At 34.6% G+C, this 21522-nt stretch overlaps 3 protein-coding genes across 4 annotated transcripts; 2 read left to right on the forward strand and 1 right to left on the reverse strand.

Moving 5' to 3' along the window:
- The first annotated feature begins 8119 nt into the window (after nucleotides 1-8119).
- Nucleotides 8120-8566, forward strand: LOC131012841 (protein LEAD-SENSITIVE 1-like). The gene has a single exon (XM_057940834.1). The coding sequence runs from the start codon at nucleotides 8120-8122 to the stop codon at nucleotides 8564-8566; it is 447 nt and encodes a 148-aa protein (XP_057796817.1).
- Nucleotides 8567-13093: 4527 nt separating this feature from the next.
- LOC131012852 (protein LEAD-SENSITIVE 1-like) lies at nucleotides 13094-14351 on the forward strand. Its single transcript, XM_057940843.1, has 2 exons — nucleotides 13094-13223; nucleotides 13635-14351. Exons 1-2 carry the CDS (start codon nucleotides 13094-13096, stop codon nucleotides 14099-14101), a joined length of 597 nt encoding a protein of 198 aa, XP_057796826.1. The 3' UTR covers nucleotides 14102-14351.
- Nucleotides 14352-18229: 3878 nt separating this feature from the next.
- Nucleotides 18230-21522, reverse strand: LOC131005879 (uncharacterized). Of its 2 annotated transcripts, XM_057932989.1 has the most exons (8): nucleotides 21360-21522; nucleotides 20618-21138; nucleotides 20133-20243; nucleotides 19942-20040; nucleotides 19708-19818; nucleotides 19320-19632; nucleotides 19117-19256; nucleotides 18230-19032 (listed from the first exon to the last, which is right to left on the reverse strand). In XM_057932989.1, exons 1-8 carry the CDS (start codon nucleotides 21448-21450, stop codon nucleotides 18493-18495), a joined length of 1926 nt encoding a protein of 641 aa, XP_057788972.1. In that variant the 5' UTR covers nucleotides 21451-21522; the 3' UTR covers nucleotides 18230-18492. The 2 variants fall into 2 exon arrangements, with proteins under 2 accessions (XP_057788972.1, XP_057788971.1); XM_057932988.1 differs by having other exon boundaries at nucleotides 19117-19632.

Consider the following 21522-nt stretch of genomic DNA (forward strand, 5'->3'; position numbering starts at 1 on the left):
GGCGAGGAAGCTACTGGATCTGCTGGATTCGCAGGCTGACCTTCCCGTTCGACCAGAACAGTTCGTCGAGGAGAAGCCCGTTGCTGTCGCTGCTGCAGAGGATCTGTTTGCCCAAACAGACCCCGATTCAGAGGCAGACACAGACTTTGAAGAAGAAACCGACTCGATTTCGGTTGCAAGTACTGAGAGTGACATGGCTGACGATCCGAGACTGTGCGATCTCTCCAGCCACGAGGCCGATGACCCACCCACTCCCATTCAGATGCCGGCAGCTGCTACCGATATTGAGATCAAGCTTGGACTGCTTAATGTTCTCCCGAAATACTATGGCAAGAAGGGAGAAGATCCGTACAATTTTTTGAGCGAATTCATCAAGATTTGCAAAGTCCAGAAACGCCCCACGGGGATTACGGAGGAGCACTTTAGATTGGCGGCATTCCCCTTCACCATGACAGCAGAGGCGAACTCTTGGTTCGCGAGTCTTCCTCCCAATTCTATCACTACGTGGGCAGAGATGAAAAAGCTATTCTTGGAACATTTTTTTCCGCCCACCAAGACGAATGCGCTGAAGAAAGAAATTAGTGGAGTGAAGCAGGAGTACGACGAGTCATTGAGCATATACTGGACTCGATTCAGGAGATTGGTGGACAGTTGCCCCAACCATAAGTTTTCGGATGGGGATTTGCTGCAGTACTTCTATCAGGGGATGACCGTGGATACTAAAAACCTTGTGAATTCATCAAGTGGAGGAGGGTTTTCCCAAAACACGGTGAGTGAAGCCAAAAAATTAATTCAACACTTGGTGGAAGCTACGAGGGAATATGATGAGCCACGCATTCAAATGCTCAAGAAAGTTGCGCAAGCAAGCTCCTCAAATTTGGATGACAAGTTCGAAGAGAGATTGGGAAGGATAGAGAGAATGCTAAGCACTGTGGTGGAGAAAGTGGCGAGCGCTGGACAACCGACGGAAAAACCATGTGGAGCGTGTGGAAACTTTGGCCATACGAGCTTGCAGTGCACAGGGGGTGAGGAAGAATATCAAGCTCAAGCGAATTCTTCCCATAATTTTTACAGCTGTGACGCGCCACTGCCCCATTTGCCCAAACGGGACCAGTACGCGAACAATCATAATGCTCCATGGAGAAACCATCCCAATTTCCGATGGAGAGATCCCGAGCCGAAGCAGCCGCCAGCGATGCAGCAGCCACAGCAGCAAAACTACCGTCCTCCACATCAAAGGACGGGGTATCAAGCTCCACAAGCTCAGCAACATCCTCCCGAGAAGCAAGGCAAGTCGCTTGAGGAGATGATGGCGGATTTGATCGGCAACCAGCAATTTCTGCAAAATAATGTGCAACAGCTTCAACAATCCCAAGCCGAGCAAAAGGTGCAGATTGAAGGGCTAGCCCGTCAGATGTCTCAGCTTGCGACATCCGTGAACCAACTCAAGGGCTATCAAGGTAAATTACCATCACAAGTCCAATTGAATCCAATGGAGAACGTTAGCATGATTACTTTGAGGAGTGGAAAGGAGTTGAGTGAGCCCACAACCCAGAATTCAAAGGGGTGTCCGAGCAAGGATTCTGGAGTCGAATTCAGCTTGGAAAAATTCGAAAATTCTGGAGCCAAGGTGGATTCTGCAATCCAGAATGCAGAACAGTCCGGTTTGGCCAAACAGAACAGTGAGCCGACAGTTGAGCAGAAAGGAAAGGGAGCAACAATTGAATCCAACGAAGAGGAGCAGACCAAGGTCTCTAAACCGTTGAGCTTACATGGTCCCAAGGTTGCAACATCATTCCCTTTTCCAGGAAGATTGGCGAGGAAGAAGCCGAAAGAGGAACTCATCGATTTTGTGAAGATCTTCGGCAAACTTGAAGTGAATCTTCCATTCTTGCAAGCACTGAAAATTCCTCCCTTTGGGAAATTTGTGAAGGACTTCATAGCTGGAAAGTCCAAGGCAACTGGAAAGATTGTGATGGGCGAGAACGTTTCAGCTGCACTCAAGAAGGAGTTACCAGCCAAGTGCAAAGATCCTGGTATGTTTTCTCTTCCCATTTACATTGGTGATACTAGGATCAAGCATGCTATGTGTGACTTAGGAGCGTCTATCAATGTTATGCCTCTCACTGTTTATAATAGATTGTCGGGTGTAGAATTGGTAGACACTAGAGTGGTCATTCAGTTAGCTGATGGGTCATATGTTCATCCTGAGGGTCTTCTAGAGAATGTTCTTGTAAAGGTGCATGATTTTGTTTATCCTGCTGACTTTTATGTGGTGAAGATGAGTGGTATGCAATCGAGAAAGTCAGCTGGTGTTCTGTTAGGCCGTCCTTTCTTAAGGACCACTAGGGCACTCATTGATGTTTATAGTGGTACTATTTGTTTGGATTATCATGGAGAGAAGTTCACTTTCAATATTGATGATACCATGAAAAATCCTCTTGTTGTTAAAACTGTTTGTGCCACTAACATTACTGACCCTTCTGTCCAAGAACATCTTGAGACTAAATCTGTGCAGGACAAGTTGGAACCGACCTTGATCAAAAGAGCAACTGGTCTTGATGCTCGTGGGATGAACAATGAAGAAGTCAAAGAATCTACCAAGTCTCTTCATGCTCACTCGAAATTGGCAGATTCTGGAAATACGTTCTGTTTGCCCAAACAGGACAAAATTCTTCATGATGACCCGAAATTCACAGGTTCTAGACATACGGTTCGTTTGCCCAGACGGAAGCCACGTTATAGAACTCTGCATTTTAATGTGGAACCACCCGACTTAAAAGATAAGTGTGAGGAGGAGCTCCGTTTGGAAGCCTATAATACCAACATGGGGTATGCAGATCTAATAGCGATAGCTTATCACAAGCATCGATTCTGGAGAACATTTGAAGTCGGTGAAAAGGTTCGATTCATGCTTGGAAGGCAATGGATAGGTCCTTTTGAGATACAGTCTGTTTGGCCAGACGGACCAGTGGAGATTAAGAGTTTGGCTACGGCAAAGACGTTTGTAGTCAACTATCACAAGTTGGAGCCATATTGCGATGCATCTCATATGACAACAGTGGAAGAAATTCCATTGTCACCTTAGACGAGATTCTGATTGCATCAATAGTCTAGCCAAAGACTTTAAATAATGGCGCTTATCGGGAGGCAACCCGATTTTCTTTCCCTTTGTTTCTCCCGTTTTGTTTTTCTTTTTCTTTATTTTCGTTTCGTTCAGTTTTAATTCCCTGTCTTTAGATTTAATTTTTGTTTCAGTTTATTAAAAAAAAAAAAAAAACGGATCGACAGGAATGTGGCAGCCCTAGAGGAGAGCATCACGAACTTGAGCGCCACCATCAGACAGGAGCTGCGGCGTCAGCGCGCGCGGTGATTCCCTTCCTTTTTACTGTTCTTTTTGTTTGTTCTTGCGTTTTTTTTTCTGTTTTGTGTGTCGTTCTGTGTTTTTAGTTGTCCCTTACTTATGCTTTATTTTGTTTGCTTGAGGGCAAGCAAAATCTAAGTGTGAGGGGGGCGTCTTTGAGTCTTTATTTTTGTTGAGTCAGTTTATGTTGAGTTTTGTGAGTCTTCTAGCCAAAGTAATTGATAAGTTCAGTTGTTGAAGCATGCTGTTAGATTGAATATGTGTGATAACTTGATCTTTCCCTACTTAAAAATTGAGAGCTTGTGATTGACAGTGTGTGTTTTGATTAAATGATGTCTGGAATGACAAAATAAGGTTGATGAGTGAATCTAAACTACACATAAGTGAGGTATTGAGCTTAATAGAGTAGAGCACCCTCTACTAATTTTTGTTTTGAGAGATTTGATGATCCATGAAGTCGTGATATCAAGTGTGTCATATGTGGTGAATGATAAGAGGCACTAGGGTAGCCATTTGGCCTGCTTTTGAATTCCTACCCATACACTAACCCCTAGTGAGCCATGTTTGAGCCTTTGCCGTTATTGTTCATATTAGTCACTATATATATATAGCCAAGGCCTGTTTTTTGTGAACTTTCTCTTTGGTCCCATTGTGCATGTTAGAATTGAATTACATCTTAAGTGAATTTTGAGGAATGTGCATAAGGATGCTTGTTTGCCCAAACAGAACCGAGCCGAAATTGCATTCTGAATCTAGGACAGATGTTCTGTTTGGCCAAACAGAGGAAGATGTTGACAGTTGGGCAGATTGTTTTTGATGTACTCTTTGCATGATTGTGTTGTCTTAATGAAGTGGTGCAGAAAAAATTGAAAAAAAAAATCGAAAAAGAAAAAAAAAAGAAAAAAAAAAGAAAAAAAAAGAACTGAAAAAAAAAAAGATAGAAAATAAAGGTTGCACCAAGGTTGAATGAGTATATATGCATTGAGTTGTTTGATGGTTGTTGCCCATAATTGAGTTGGAAGTTGCTTTTCATATGTTCAGAATTCTTTTGGTGTGATTTGATTCAAGCATGCACGATATTTGATCTTCAATGTTTGAGCTTAGGACCCCTAGGATCTTGCCTACATCATTGATAGTCCTCAGCCCCATTACAACCAAAGAAGAAAGACCTTTTTGAGCCATAATGTGACTGCAAAATATCATGACTAATTGGAGTTTCTTCTTGTGTGAGAATTACCTTATCTTATGGAGAGATTGAATGAGCGTGAGAGTTGCACTCATTGTTGCCTAATTTGGACTAGATTGATAATGAAAACACACTTTGGAGGTTCATGTTTTCAGTTCGAGAGTTGGGAAGTGATGGTGAATTGCATGATTCGATTTGATAGACTGTTGCATTCCTGATGCTTTGATGTTGCTTGGCTAGTCGTTTGGTTAGTTCGTGTCTTGTCTCGTTTCCCTTTCTACTTTCCTGTTCTTTGCGTGTGTTGTTGTGTCTGTTTTCAGTTCGTTCGTTTCTAGAGTCTTCGTGTCAAGGAAGGGAGTTGCTTCTAGGGGCTGAATTTCTCCATTAATTCTTCTCTTATTTCATACTTGAGGACAAGTATGATCTAAGTGTGAGGGGATTTGATGTGTGTATTTTAGTTACCTAGTTTAGTGTCCGTTTCGCCTTGGTTTCATGTGATATTACATAGTTTGCTATGTTTTGGCGCAGGAATAAGAAGAATTGGAGATGGAGCTGCTATCTGGAAGAAATTGGAGAAAGACGAGCTTTTGACGAAGATAATGGACTGTGAAGAAGAAATTTTGAGATCGGGCTTAGAATTAATTGTCTAGAATTTATTTAGTCCAAAACTCTTATTTTTAATTATATTTTGAGGCCTTATTTTGATTAAGGGCCGAAGCCCATGTTGCTAGGAGGTGGGCGGCAGCCTTAGGGATTTTAATCCCTCATGTTTTGCTTAGTTAGGGCAGCCGCATAGTTAGTATATAATTAGGTTATAATTCTTATTCTATTACTATTAGAGACAGCCGCAACTTTGAATTTGATTAGGTTTTAAATTCTTGTGGTTAGACACATTAGAGACAGCCGCACTTTTTGAATTAGTTTAGCTTTAGTTTGACTTTTTATTTTTCCATGCAATTTCAATTCATGCAAATTTCGATTCCTACGTTTTAGCATTAGAATTCCTTTGGCTTTAGTTTTTACTTTATTTTCATCATTGCGGTTGGCGATTGGAACAAGGAGGCAGACGAGTTCTTTCTTCAATTGTGTTCGAGTGGTTTATTTAATTCCTTGCAATTTATTTTCGTTAGTTTGCTTTTGTTATTTATTATGTTTAATTTTATTTATTTGATTGTTCTTATTTTAAGCATGAGTAACTAAACTTTTAATTCGGCGAGAATAATGAAACTCTAATTTAATGATCTGTGAGACCTAATTGGTTTAAAATTGATTCCTATTAATTTCGATTAATTCCTAGGTTTAAAGATAATTCCAATTTTATTTAAGTCTGGCCAACTTAGGTTTAATTGGATTACAGTCAATTAGCACCTCCAATCCGTAATTGTTGGAATAGGGCTGATTAGTGATAAAGCTACCATGTTCGTAGTAGGAATTAATTGGTGTATTAATTATTACTAGCGTCTCTAGGATAATTGATATAAACTGGGTTCCTTCATCGTAATGCTATTAGAATATTAAATCTAGGTCTGGCGTCTCCAGCTAGGTTATATTTTAATAAGGGAAATAAGCAGATTTGGCGTCTCCAGCTGTTTATCGACACAGTAAGTAGGAATTGGGGTACGTCCGTTGCGTTTCACGGTATCCTATAACTGGTTGGTTGATAGGGATTGATTAATTATTGCGTCGAGGATCAGAGTTTAATTAGAGTGGATTTATTTGAGCCGAATTACCCTTTTTATTGATTTACTTCAAGCTTATTTTATTTGATTTAATTCTGCGTTTTTAGTTTAATTAATTCCTCTAAATTTTAAGGCGTGGTGGCATCACCAAAATTTAATAGATTAGGGAATTGAATGATTTTATCTGCTCTCTGTGGGATCGACCCTGCTTATCACGATACTAATATATTTTGATAATTCTGCAGGAATTATTTTGGTGGGATACGACGTCCACCACATGACCTTGTAATTAATTTAGTATAATAATATCAAGTTGAATACATTAAATATTTTTAATTTTCTTTTCATCTCACAATATACTATATATAAATACATATATATTTGATAAATATACATCTATATGTAAATAATATATAATATTATTTACTTTTTAACATAGTTTCTATTATATATGTACGTAATTTTTTTAATTGGTCCTAATATTTTGTAATTTCACAATTTAAATAAATAAATACTTATTATATATATATATATATAATATTAATAGAATATTAAAATCAAATTTATATATATATATATATATATATGCATTTGTGGGTTGAAAATGTAGATATATATATATATATATATATATATATATATATATATAAAATACATACATATATATATATATTATGAAATAATTATTATGAAATAATTAATCATCTAACTTAATTTTTATAAAAATTAATCAATCAATTAAAAATATTTTATACATAAAAATTTAATTTTAATACATCTATGATGAAAAATAATCTAAATAAGGTCATGTTATAATTGAGAATAAATTGAAATTTGGTGTATTTTCTGGCCAGACTATAAAGTCATGTTATAATTGCAATTAAATTGAAAATTGATGTATTTTCTGGCCAAATTATAAAGTCATGATATAAACCAGAAAATTGACAAAGTATATGTATTTTCTGGCAATAACCCCTTTATTTAATATGGTTATTCGTGCAATATTACAAGCACCTTTTATTATTCTCATTTCTCACATAAATATTTTTACTATAAAAAACACTAAATAAAATAAGAATTACGAACTATTTTCAACATTTCAAAGATTTACGATGGATGCATAATTTTACTAAATACGAGTAAATGACATCGTCAAGATACGAGTTGAACAGAAATGAGAGAGTGTAAAATTACATTAATTGTTAAAAACCTAGGAGGAAGTTAGAAGATATTTGGGAATGTTTGCTTAGATATTACTCCCTCCGTCCCATTGATCTTGTCCCGTATTTCTTTTTTGTTTGTCCCACTGATCTTGTCCCATTTCTATAAATAGTAATTAAACAATAAGAATTCTTAATTACCTTTTTTCTCCTACTTTATCACTTTATCACCTCCTCTTTCATACTTTATCACATTCTTTCTCCTACTTTATCACTTTAATTATTACATTCTCTCTCCTACTCTCCTTAATAATCGTGCTGAAACCAAATAGGACAAGCCCAATGGGATGGAGGGAGTACAAAAGAATGAAAGCAAACTAAAGAAAGAATATATAGTAACATTGAATTAAATAAAATAAATCCAACGGTAAATTTGATTATGGGGAAGGCAAGAAAGACGAAAAGAAGCTCAAGGGTCTGTATGACTGTATTTATTCCACCTGAGACACACATATCTCATCAACAAGAGAGAGAGAGAGTGAGTGAGAGAAAGATGGGGTTTTTCTCAAATCTAGTGGATAGCCGCCAATTACATCCAGGCGATCATATATACACGTGGAGATTATGCCTTCTTTATTCGCACCATGGTACCCTATAATTCTCCCAATCTTTTTTTTTTATCAACATTTATATTTGTCTGTTAATGTTAAGAAAATACTCAGGTATCTACATGGGTGAAGGCAGAGTGGTGCACTTCACTGGCCCGTCGTCTTCGTCGTTTTCGTCTTCGTCGTCGTCGTCGTCGTCTTCGGCTTCGATTAGAAAAGTCTGCTCATCTTGTGAGATGTTTGAGCATAGTGATCGTGACAGTGGAGTCATCGTATCGTGTCTCGATTGCTTCCTTGACTCGGGATGGCTGCGCCGTTACGAGTATGGCGTTGGCAAGAAGGTGTACTGGCTGAGACGCCGAGGGACTTGCAACACCGCAGAATCCAGTGCGGCGGTGGTGGTGCTGGAGAGGGCTGAGTCCCTGCTTGCAAATAATGGATTCGGGAAGTATAATGTGTTGAAAACTAACTGTGAAGATTTTGCAACCTTCTGCAAAACTGGGCAAGGCTGCGACCGTAATGGGACGGCGCGTGGCTATGGTCAAGCCTCCGTCGTCCCTACGGCTTGACGCCGAGCCAGGCAGGCCATGGAATTAAAAATTTCGATTCAAATTTGAAAGGATTTAGTTAGTTTTATTGTTTTCTCCGTATTATAGTTTTTTGTAATTTTTAATATTTTTAAATTGTTATTAATTTTGTCTAGTTTTCGTACTTTAAAAATAATAAAAATTAAAAAAGTTATTAAAAAATTACAATATGGAGAAAAATATTTGAAGGGCCTAAACAGTTTATAGGTTCCTAAATAGGTTATGGAGAAAAATTATTAAAAAAATTATAATATGGAGAAAAATTAAAAAAATTATTAAAAAATATTTTGTCAAACACTTTGTAGGAGTTTATAAGCCCCTAAACAGCTTATAAGCTTAATCAAACACCCTCTTAGTCTAATGATAGAGAGTTTAGAATGAAAAATATTTGAAAAATGAAGAATCCGTGAGAAAATAACGAATAAGTCAATAATTTTATAAACAAATCAATGTACCGTATGAACAAAGCATTTTGGTTTGGGTTCGAATCTTGAAGGGTGCAAGATTTTAGTTTGTTCATGAGTTATGTTAGTTTATTCGTAAAATTTATTGATCTAATTATTATGGAACTTAACCCTACGTGCGTGTGTTTATACAAAAAGAATGAGATATTAAAATGTTTAAATTGATGTAGTAAAAATAAAAAATATTCACTTATATATAACCATGCTTATTATTTTATTCTGCAATTGAAGAGGAAAAGAGGAAATTAATTAGGCAAACTTGTGGGCCCTATGTTAATTAATAAAAAGGAGTAGGGTTACTTTTTGAGGTAATGGGCTTACTTATTTGAAAAATTGTTTTGGGATCTTAACTAAACTAAGATTGTCTTGGGCTTAAATTAAAGTGATATTTGGGCAAAAGCTGATGTTTAGTTTAAAATTGTTATTTGGACTTTGATTTGTGTTCGATTAATTTGTCTTGAAGATTAAATTGCATAATAAGTATTCTTATAGCCAAGTTGAGTTTTCAAAACAAAAGTCAAGCAAATGGTATTGTTGGTGCCCACAGATTTTCAAGATTTTTATTGTTGCTAACCAATTTAATTTTCATAAATTAAAACGAACGATACTACATCTTTGTTATGCCTAGTTTCTTGACAACATGATAATATGATGTACGTACATATATGTATATTCAGAGTTAAGCTATAAATCTGTTTTAAAATATAAATAAAAATTATGAATACATGATAAATTATCTAAAAAATATGATGAATTGAAGAAAAGAAGGAATTTTTGCCTTTACAGGATTCTAACTCAAGCCCACTAACTCAAGGACTGGAAAATGAGTTTTATTTTAGGGTTAATCATGTTTATTGAAAACCCAACATTCAGCATTTTTCAATAAATTATTCCATTATATAAAATTGGATGATAGAATGATGAATTATTTTGTTGAATTCTTAGGTGGAACACTGGAGCCCACCGATTGGCTGCTGAAATATTTTTCAAACTCATAGCAATACACCTCAACCATACAAGATATATAATCGCGTAACGAAAATAAGCGTGAATAGATTGAAAGACGGACTTCACGGACCTACTGCATGCGATGAACGCCGGGAGCGGTGGGTTTAGACAGATAGCTGTGGGAAGGAGGGAGAAATTAAGAAATTAGAAGCGATTAAAGCGCTTCTAAATAGTGAGGTGTACAATTTTGTGTGTATCACTGTGTACTACTCTTAATTTATTTATTTTATAATTATTGTTTATAAAAATAAAAAAAAATATTATAAATGATAATAATTGGATTCATAAATGCTAATTAAAATTGAAGAAAATATAATTAAAAATTATAATAAATTAAGAGTGGTACACTGTGGTACACATAAAATAATGAGACAGGGGATTTCATGTGGCAGATGAGATTCTCTATCCCACAATTTTGTGTGTACCACTCTTAATTTATTTATTTTATAATAGTTTTCTATAAAAATAAAAAAATATTAATTATAAATGGTAATAATTGGATTCATAAATGCTAATTAGACACATACATGGTGGTGTAAGTAATAATTGGATTCATAAATGCTAATTAGAATTATCTATCCCCGTCTTTTAACTAACTAATTTAATTAATTTAATTGATGATAGAGTCAAAGTTCGTGTAAATTTTTAATAATTCGCAATCGCTTCAACTCAATTTTAATGATTTGATCCGGTCGAGTCATAATTAGATTATCATAATTTTATTTAATTATTGTAATTTTATTGTTTAATTTTAATTATTATATTTTATTTTAATTAATATAATATCAAAATTAAATTTTAATGAAATATTCTATTTGCAAAATTGAAGAGTTAAAATGGAAAATGAAAGTGGAAAAATCACAACCCATTTTAGAGTAACTTAATATCTATTAATCATAATTAATATATAACCATCCCTACACGCATCTTTAGCGAGAGATGCATTATGGTACCACCTATGTTGCACAGGTGCGAGGGGCGGGTGCGGGAGCGATACGATTCAGATGCGGGGATACGGATTTTCAAAAATTATAGGGTGCGATTCGTGAAGGATACGTCTGTTATATTTATATATATTTTATTATATGTGACCAATCAAATTGAAAAAAGAAAAGAACATTCACAAATTAAATACTGCATTGCAAATATAAGTTAAAGTAAAAGTTTCAATAATGAAGTTCTTCAAAAATTGTAAAAGAGCCCAAAAATAATGAAAAAAAATCGCATTGCAAATATAATTAAAGTAAAATTTCAATAAAGTGCATGTAAATATAACTCAAAAATTACAAAAAAGTCCAAAAAATAATTAAAAAATTGTAAAAAATCCAAAAATAATTGAAAAAATTGCAAAATAGCCCAAAACGCACCCTAAACGCACCCTATTTGTGGGTGCGCGAATCGGATTCGCGAAACCCTTTTTTTTTTTTTTTGAGGGGATTCGCCACCTGGCGAATCCCACGCGAATCGCACCTGCACCCGCACCCGCACCCTGCGCGTATCCGATACTACACTGTGCTATTTTTTGAAGAATCCGTGCATCATAGGGTACCACCCATACATCCATAATATATACTGGGCTTACATTATGGTTCCTAATTAACCATAATAATTTGAATATATATATATATATATGGTGTGATTATATAGAGAATTATATTATTTGTGAGAACGTGAGAATCATCAAATCTAGTTAATGCATCCACTGTTAAAATTAATGCACTAAAAATATAAAAAAATTGCTCCATTCAGGATTCGAACCCAAATTCTGCATTCATCCAACAAGATGATGCATTTATCGTAGATCTTGATGATCGAATGGTTGAAAATAGTTTTTCATTTTTTTTAGTAGTTTTTTTTTTAACATCTCCCGGTATATATATATGTATGTATAGAGAGAGATCCATTTAGGTGCAGAGGGTATAATTATGTGCAAAATGGTAGCATGGCTGCCAAGTGTTGAAAATATTTACTAACTATTGTTTACTTAACTCAACCACAAGGTTTTGGTAGAAACGAGGGGTTTAAAAAATAAAAATAAATATCCCTATTTTTTAGTGATAAATTTACAATTAAAAAAATTGCATCATAATTCCTAAGAGAAAAAGAGGACATTAATTGGGCTCGCTGTGGGCTATACTAATAAAAAATGAATGGGATTATCATAATTCCTAAAAGAAAAAGAGAACATTAATTGGGCTCGCTGTGGGCTATACTAATAAAAAATTAATGGGCTTACTTTTTTTTTTTGAGGTAATGAGCTTACTTATTTGAAACCATGTTTTGGGATCTTAAAGTAAAATGATATTGAATTGGGCCTAGCTAGAATAAAATGATATTCGGGCAAAAGCTGAGTTTTAGTTTTAAATTGTTATTACTTTACTTTCTCTGTACCACTCTAATAAGATCGTTTTCCTTTTTGAGACGTCCTACTAAAATATGCTCGTTTTCTTTTTTGAGTAGAAAAAATGTATTTTAACTGATGAAGGGACTATATGTTTATATAGAGGATAATTGAAATAACTAAAGTTAAAGTTATACTTTTGCAAGAAAAACATTTTTAATAAATTAGTTTCAAAAGAAAAGTCGAGCAAATGGTTGGTACCCTCAACCGATCAAATAATTTTCAAGAATTTTATTTTTGAATTATGAAACCTGGGTATAATGAATCTAGTTATAAATGTAGTATAGATGAGTACGAAATAAGTTGGTTGGTTTCTATAACTATAAATTAAGTTGAGGATTATTATTATTATTATTATTATTATTATTATTATTATTATTATTGAGAAATGGCTCAAATACTTACAATTAGAATTTCATCAAATTAATTGCTCTGCATAATGTAGTACGTTGTTAGGTCGTGGCATTTATGATCGACAGCTGACTTGAAAATGTGGTTGGAAATTTTCATACTAATTAAAATAAAAATGAAATTGTTGATGATGGAATGGTTTTGATCATATAGGGAAAAGGGCAGTAATGTAATATTGTAGGCTACTCATCTTCTATATAATATATGTAATGACTAATTATACACATGATATCATTCATCACCATCAAAATACTCTCAAGTGTGTGTGTGTGTGTGAGTGAGGGAGAGAGAGAGAGAAGCGAGTTGAAAGCAGGCGATCATATATACACACGAAGAATAATTTACTCACACCATGGTTTCTCTCTTTCCTACCAATTCTTTTATCAAGTTTCTTTTTCCCCATTTTTTTTAGTATTATAAAAAAATTTAGCTGGCGTTCATTATTTGAGTTGATGCATCTATATTTCCCTTTTTAATTGTGAATAATTTGATTTTAGATTTTTAGTGGAGAAATTATGATGATCAATATACATTGCTTGCTTCTTGCAAAACAAATTTGTCATAAAATAAAACAAATATGATGTACAAATGTGTATAATTATGGGAGAGTTAGGCTATAATTAATTTTTTTTTAAATGTTCCATTTTTTTTATTTATTATTATATTTAGATTGCATTTTGTATTATTTTTAACCTTTTATATATAAAATTGGAATTTCGCCCGTCCAAATTTGTTTTTAAAATTCTAGCTCTGTCCCTGATCGCAGGCATCTACGTCGGCGACGGCAAAGTGGTGCACTACGTCGGCTTGAAACGACTGCCGTCATCGTCATCATCATCATCATCGTCCTCAGCGTGGCTCTCGAGCTCGAGCTCGAGCGCGACGCCGCCGTGCTCCGTCTGCGAGGCATTGGATCAAAGAGAGCATAAAAATGGAGTGCTAATTTCATGTTTGGATTGCTTCCTTAAAGGAGGATGGCTGTACCGATACGAGTACGGCATGAGCAAGTGGGGCTACCCTAAGGGCACGTACAACGCCGCGGAATCCGCGCCGGCGGAGGTCGTGACGGCGAGGGCGGCGCAGCTGCTTCAAGATGGATTCGGGGAGTATAGCTTGATGAGTAATAATTGTGAAGATTTTGCAACCTTTTGTAAAATTGGTCGACACTCTGGAATCTATGGTCAAGGCTCCGCCGCCGACGCTCCCTTACATGCTCTAAGCCATGTACCGTAGACTTCTTTAGTTTCGAGTTCACCGTCACATAATTTTCAAATTAATTATTTTAATGTTTTTGGTACAAAAACGAAAATATAGAGCTCTTTTTTTTTTTTTTAAATCATGTGTGTTGTTTAGTGGTAGAGTGATTAATGTTTGAAGTCAAAGTTCTCGAATTCGAGTCTCTCGTAATGTGCAACAAAAATGTAAATTTATGTATATTTTGGTTTAATTGAAAATTCAGGAGAAAATTACAATTATTTTCAAAGTTCGTGTATTTTTTGAAAAAAAAAATAGTAGAATTTGAGTTTTAATAAAAGGTGAGAATGGTCCCACAAGTAATACAAGCTTGTGGAGATAAAATGTCACATTTATTGCAAAAAAAAGACATTAGAAAGAAATTGGCAACAACATCACTGTTGCATGATTGCATCCCTCCTTAATTCTTGGCAATTTAGTGAATGCAAGACTTACAGCTACTCTGATGAGATTTCATTTTACAATTCACCTATAGATTGAGCTTATTTTTACCAAATTTTCGTGTGCAAGAGCAACACGTCACAGAGGACTCAAACCCAAGACTTTTGGCCTTAGGCATTAATCCCTTACCGCTTGACCAACACACACACTGAATTACGTAATGCAAATTTAGCTATCTGATTGGCTACAAAGTTAGAAATACGACAAGTCCAACTGATCTTCACTTGGTCAAAATCAGGGAAAACCAACTTGATATCACGAAGAATTCCTCCAATGACTGAAAATTGATCATGATCCTCTTATGTGAGTTTTCTGTTTGATTGTGTATTTTCTTTTCTAGAATTATGGAGTTCTGATTCAGATCATAAATTCCTTGTTCAATTTCTCAGCATTGTTACGATTTTGAACAATAAATTAATTAGCTAATATAGTGTATTAGCCAATAGCAAACACGCCCTTAGTGTCTCGACTTAGCTTTTGATAAATTGTGTAGAAAAAATATCATTTCACTTATTCATAGATACTAACTCATAACACTGTAAAAAAAAAAAGATAGTAACTCATAACATATTATCTCTATTGACAATGCACTCGTTTCGCTTTTATTGAAATTCGTGTCATTTTTTTTAGGAATATTTTTTGGAAGCGTAGGAAATACTATATTTTAACAAAAAAAAGCATATATGTAAATTGTATATTAATTAAGTTGTGCTTGGATGTGATGAAAATTGTACTAATTGATGCAAATAATCCAAAAATAGTTTTCCTTTCTCGAAGTTCTACGTCGTTTCCCACTTCTATCTCCAATCAACTCATTGCTTTTCATTTAAATAAAATAAAATAAATCCAACGGTAAATTTGATTATGGGGAAGGCAAGAAGACGAAAAGAAGCTCAAGGGTCTGTGTATTTATTTATTATACTCATGCTGTTTCCACATGAGACAAATTGAAAATTTATTTATTTTTTGATAAATTTACAATATTAAATAAAGAAATTTATTCCATTTGAAACACGAACCAGAATCATCAATATATCGAGAGAGAGAGAGAGATGGGTATTCTCTCAAATCGAGTTGAGAAAAGTGAGTTAAAAGTTGGGGATCACATATACACTTGGAGAACAGCCTTCGTCTACGCTCACCATATTTTACAGTGATTTGCTCTATGCGCTTTTTTTAATAACAAAATCATTTTTTAAGAAAATAAATTAATTTTCTTTATTAATAATTCATAATTTTACTCTAACTTGAGGATTAACTCAAACTCAACATTGAAAATTAACAAAAAAAAAGAAAAAGAAAATAAAACAAAAATAACACAATTTCTTAACAAATCTATCTATATCTATATATATATAAAGCACAGCCACTTTCAAAAATAGCAAGCTATATTTTCCCGCCAAACATCACTTTACTATTTTTAGAAATAATTTTTTATTTTTAATTTTTTTATTCATTTCGTCTACTCCAAATTATACAGATCATTTTTTTGTATTTTAGAAATAATTTTTTATTTTTAATTTTTTTATTCATTTCGTCTACTCTAAATTATACAGATAATTTTTTTGTTATAACTTTTTCTATTGATACAATTTATCACATTTTCATAGTTTTTACCATATAATTCTTGTTTAAAATAAAATTGTAGCTTAACACTATCTTATATAACCAATATTGCATGTTTATTTAATGAAATACTCCCTCCGTCCCACGAATCTTGACACGTTTGATTTCGGCACGGGAATTAAGGAGTTGTAGATTAGTGTTTTAAGTGTGTAATTAATAAAGTATAAAAGTGATAAATTAGGAGAGAGAATGTAATAAAAGTAATAAAATAGGAGAGAAAATGTAATAAATGTGATAAAATATGAGATAGGTAAGTAATTATTACCCAAAATAGAAATGTCTCAAGATTCGTGGGACGACCCAAAAAGGAAAACATGTCAAAATTCGTGGGACGGAGGGAGTATGTAACAACATATTTTTGTCTAAAATCATCATAAAATGTTAAGTTAATGTATATACAATATTTAGTTACCAGTAGATGATAAAAAAAAATATTTAGTTACCTTTATATTTAGTGAAACATGTAAGCACATATTTTTATACAAAATGATCATAAAATCTTCAGTTAATGTATATATGACATTTAGTAAACCTAAATAAATTTTTTTAAAATATTAACATTGATCAAGATTTATGATTTTATATGGACTTTTAATAATTTATTTATTTATTCTTTCATGAACATTCAGTTAGCAAGTATAAAATAAATAAATATTTAAGATTAGTCAAGTCACTATAGTTGTGTATCAATTATAATCACACCAAATTAATTATAATATAATCATGGAACTATAATTTATAGTATTAGTTAATTTTTTATCTCTTAAATATGTGACTTATAATCGCACCATTATTATTATTATTGACAAAATCACTTATAATTTCAGTTGGAAAGTTTAATTGTTTGTTGTCTTAATTTGATCAAATTAATTTATTCATTTAATGCATAAAAAATATTTAAAATGTCATAATTCTTGATCATCTATTTTAGGATAATTGTTGCTAGATTGTATTTGGTATTATTTTTTCAAAATACAAATTTTAAAATTAAACTATATATTCATTAAATATAAAAAAATATATAGATATAATATATTAACAATCACACACATGTGTATATATATATAGGGAGAGGTTCAAATAAGAACCACTAATTAAAATTAGAATGGAGAACCATTTTAAGCCATTCGATCATCAAGATCTACGGTGGATGCATCATCTTGGTGGATGAATGCAGATCCTGGGTTCGAATCCTGAAGGCAGCAAAAAATTTATTTTTTTCGGATGCATTAAATTTAACAATAAATGCATTAATTTATATAGCAGATGCATTAATTTTAATGGTTCTTATGTTCTCACGATAATTATGGTTCTCACTATAACCGCACCCTATATATATATATATATGTATACATATGTATATATTTTAGTACCGTATATATTTTAATATAATGTGTATATATTATGACGATGGAGCGCAGTCTGTTGGTACGACGCTTCTCCTCCAACGAATAGGTCGGGGGTTCGAGTCACCTAGAGTGTGAGTGTATTTTTCCTTTCTTTGGGTATAATAAAATTTCAAAAAATAAATAATAAAAAATATAATGTGTATATATTATAACATCTTTGATATAGATTTGAACGAAATTAAAATTCAGGGCAAAATTCGGAATAAGCTAAAGTTTATATATTTATATTACAACTTTATATATTTTAAAAAAAATACCAAAATTCACTAATAGTTTGTGGATTTACAGTCAATTAACGCCTCAAAAAAAATATGTTGTGAAATTTAAATCAATAAAAATAATTAAAAGTTTCAAAAACCCTAATAGAAAATTTAAAAGAAAAATATCTAGATATTTTGGTGAAAATTTTAAATAGACAATAATAATCATTAGATAAAAAGGTTTTATCAAGATCTTGGTTGTTCATTTGATACGCCTCCAACTATAAGATGATTTTATCTTTATTTTAACGATACAATATTTATTAGAGGTATTTTATGTAATAATATATATAACTTATAGAATTTTATTTTTAAATATAATAATCTAAATATATATATATATATATATATATATATATTTACTATTTTAATTAAATAGGTATGACCGTGCATCGCACGAGAGTAATACTAGTTATAATTATGGAAATGGTCCCACCACTTTAATCTTTTATCTTACAAACACTCTTTATTTACAATAAAACTCACCCCAAATTCAATCTCAACCACACATCCCCTAAAGTGGTGGAACTCTTTCTCCACTATATCAAAATCATCACCAATTTTATTAAATCTCGTGCCCAACCAAAGTAGTCTACTTTTGGCGGACAGAGGGAGTATATAGTAGCATTCAAAATCAAATTTGTTGGTTTTTCACCAGCTTCTCGAGGCCGGCCTCCAAATCATTCAACGTGATGGTCAACAACTCATCATCTTTGGTCTCAAAGTTGACCCTAGAATCCAGATTCTCTTTGGCTTTGTTGAGCAAATGATCCACCAAACCTCCATTCATCTTATTCCTAAGCTTCTGGTTCGACTTCCTCTGTATAACCGACTCAACAGCATCAAGACTGCAGGAAGAATCGAGCTTAAACCCGTACAACTGGCTCCTCTTATCCTGCTTGCTCATCTTTCCCAGCAGCATCTCTGCGAGCTCCCTGCTGCTGAAGTCATCGAACATGAAGAAGTGAGCTACCCGTCTACGGAAGCCTTCGTTGGAAGCGAAGACACGGTTCATGTCCTCCGTGTAGCCCGCGAAGATCACAAGGAGATGGCCATCCTCCAACACTGACATGATCTCTTCCAGTGCTTCCTTGCCGAAGTCTCTTATGTTGTCTGGAGGCGCTAGACGGTATGCTTCGTCCACAAACAAAATCCCACCCATTGCCTCTTCAATCTACGAAGTTAAGAAAAGAAACCACGGATGATCAATAACATAAACTAATGTTTATATTGTCAAGTGGATGTGAGACAAGAATACCTTTATCCTAGTCTTTGGACCAGTTTGGCCGATATATTGCGCGACCAAATCCGTTCGTTGCACCTCCGTTACCTTATCAGAAGACAGAACACCAACAGAACATAGTATTTTTCCTAGGATTCTTGCAACTGTAGTCTTGCCTGCAAGAATTAGTAATATTGGTAAGTCTAATAAAACATATAAGCAGGGGCTGGGCATGCTACCTGTCCCGGGATTTCCAAGGAAGGCCATGTGTGATAGTTTCCTGGGGCCGAGGTCTACGCCCATGGCACGGCGCTTCTCGTCCAAGAGCGTGCCCTTGGCCCATGTTTGAAGCTGCCGCTTCAGCTCGTGTAGTCCTACTATCTTGGATAGCTCCAACTCAAATTCATCCATCTTCCCCTGCATCCCACCATCCTCTTGGATCCTCTGCTGAGTGAAGATGTTCATCTGTGGGGCCAGATTTTTGCAGAGGCGCATCAGTTCATCGTTTTCGGCGACTCCTGATGGAAGATAATTGAATGGAGTCCTGCCTTCCTGCCCACAAAAACTCTACCATCATTCACCCAAAAGATGAATGAAATATAACAAAACAGATACATATATACATACATCATCTTGTGCTGAGAAATCAGCATTGTATTCAGACAACGTCTTGACAACCGAGTTGTCTCCGGACCTCAGCGCGTAGCGAACGGCAAGATGCAACGGAGTCTTCGACTTCTGAGACACGAATTATTAATTTTAGTTAGTCATGTATAGAGTAAATATGGACTAATTATTGCAAAATATGTAGGAATATATTTAGGCAGACATAGTTTGAGGTAGCAAGAAATGATGTACTACATTGGTTCTGGCTTCGACGTTGGCACCGTGCTGAAGAAGCATCCTAACGGCGTCGTTGCATCCATTCTTAGCTGCCTCGTGCAAAGGGGTCTCACCATACTGCGCGCAGTGAAGAAATACAATTAAGACGCATGTGCACATCATCTATGTCTGTGTTTAATTTAATTAAGACATGAAGGAGAGGAATGTACGGCGTTGTTGGCTTCCAACTCCACATTCACTGATCCACTCCACTCCAACAAATATTTCATTATATCAACTTTGTTCTGACTAGCAGCAATATGTGATGGCGTCTGTATCAACTGCATCCAAACAAAAGTTCATTCATATACTTGCTCGATCAATTCTCTGTTTTCATTAATCTATATTATCACAAGATATTAGTGTATGCATACGTATTTATATACTCAATATTGTTCTACCTAGCTAAGCTCATGCCCAATATATTACTATTCTTTTTCATAAAAATAGAATATATGAAAATTGAATATCAAATTGTACAAAAGTTTAAGTGTGGATCCATCTCTGAAGTGGACACCCCTAGAGCGAAGTTCCACATTTACCGACCCAATACACATAGAACACTAATCTATATGTATTAATTACGAAAATGAAATATCAATTAAAATGGAGACTAATTGAAAATTAAGGAGTGAATAGAAAGAAAAAATCTTACAACATTGCTCCTTTCGTTGAGAGAAGAAGGATTTTGAGCGAGTAGCGTCTGCAGGGCAGTGAGATCTCCAGACTCGACGCATGCATGAATGTTTGTAGGCGAAGTCGCCGCCGGCATCGGATTTGTGTTTCCTCCACTGCCGAAGAAGGCTTGACCCTTATTCCAAGAGCGCCCGGTTTTGCAGTAAATTGCAAAATTTTCGCAGTTATTAGTAAAAAAACTATATTTCCCGAATCCATTGGTTCTAAGAAGATTCTCAGCCCTCTCCATCACCACCTCCACCGGACCGGATTCTGCTGTAGTATTGAAAAAGGCACTGCGCCAAAAAAAGGTTATCGCGCTAACGCCGTACCCATAACGGAATAACAATCCCGAGTTAAGGAAGCAATCGAGACACGATACGACGACTCCACTGTTACGATCAATATAATCTAACAAGTCACAAGCTGAGCAGCGTCCCATTCTTCTTTGTGGAGCCCGGCTAATGAAGTGCACCACTTGGTCTCCACCCTTGTAGATACCTGAGTAATTTATAATTTTGGAGCTGAATAAATAAAATTGCGCATATAATATTCCACAGCTAGCACTCAAAGTTTGTTTGCTCATCACAACAAAACCTACCTAGCAATATTAATTAGATCATCAAGAAACAAAAAATATTCTCCCCCAGAGCATATATAAATGCATCAACAGTAAGAGACAATTAAGATGCTGATGATAAAAAAGATTAGCAGAATTGTACCATGGTACACACGAAGAGCTGTGCGGGTGTAGATATGATCGCCTGGATACAAGTGGCGTCTCTCCACTTGATATGGGAGACGCCCCGCCATCTCTCTCTCTCTCTCACTCACACTCTCTCTGATGCACTCTTTTAGACAGGAGCTATGTGTTATATAGATGGA

The sequence above is a fragment of the Salvia miltiorrhiza genome, chromosome 1 (assembly GCF_028751815.1).
Source record: "Salvia miltiorrhiza cultivar Shanhuang (shh) chromosome 1, IMPLAD_Smil_shh, whole genome shotgun sequence".
NCBI lineage: Eukaryota > Viridiplantae > Streptophyta > Magnoliopsida > Lamiales > Lamiaceae > Salvia > Salvia miltiorrhiza.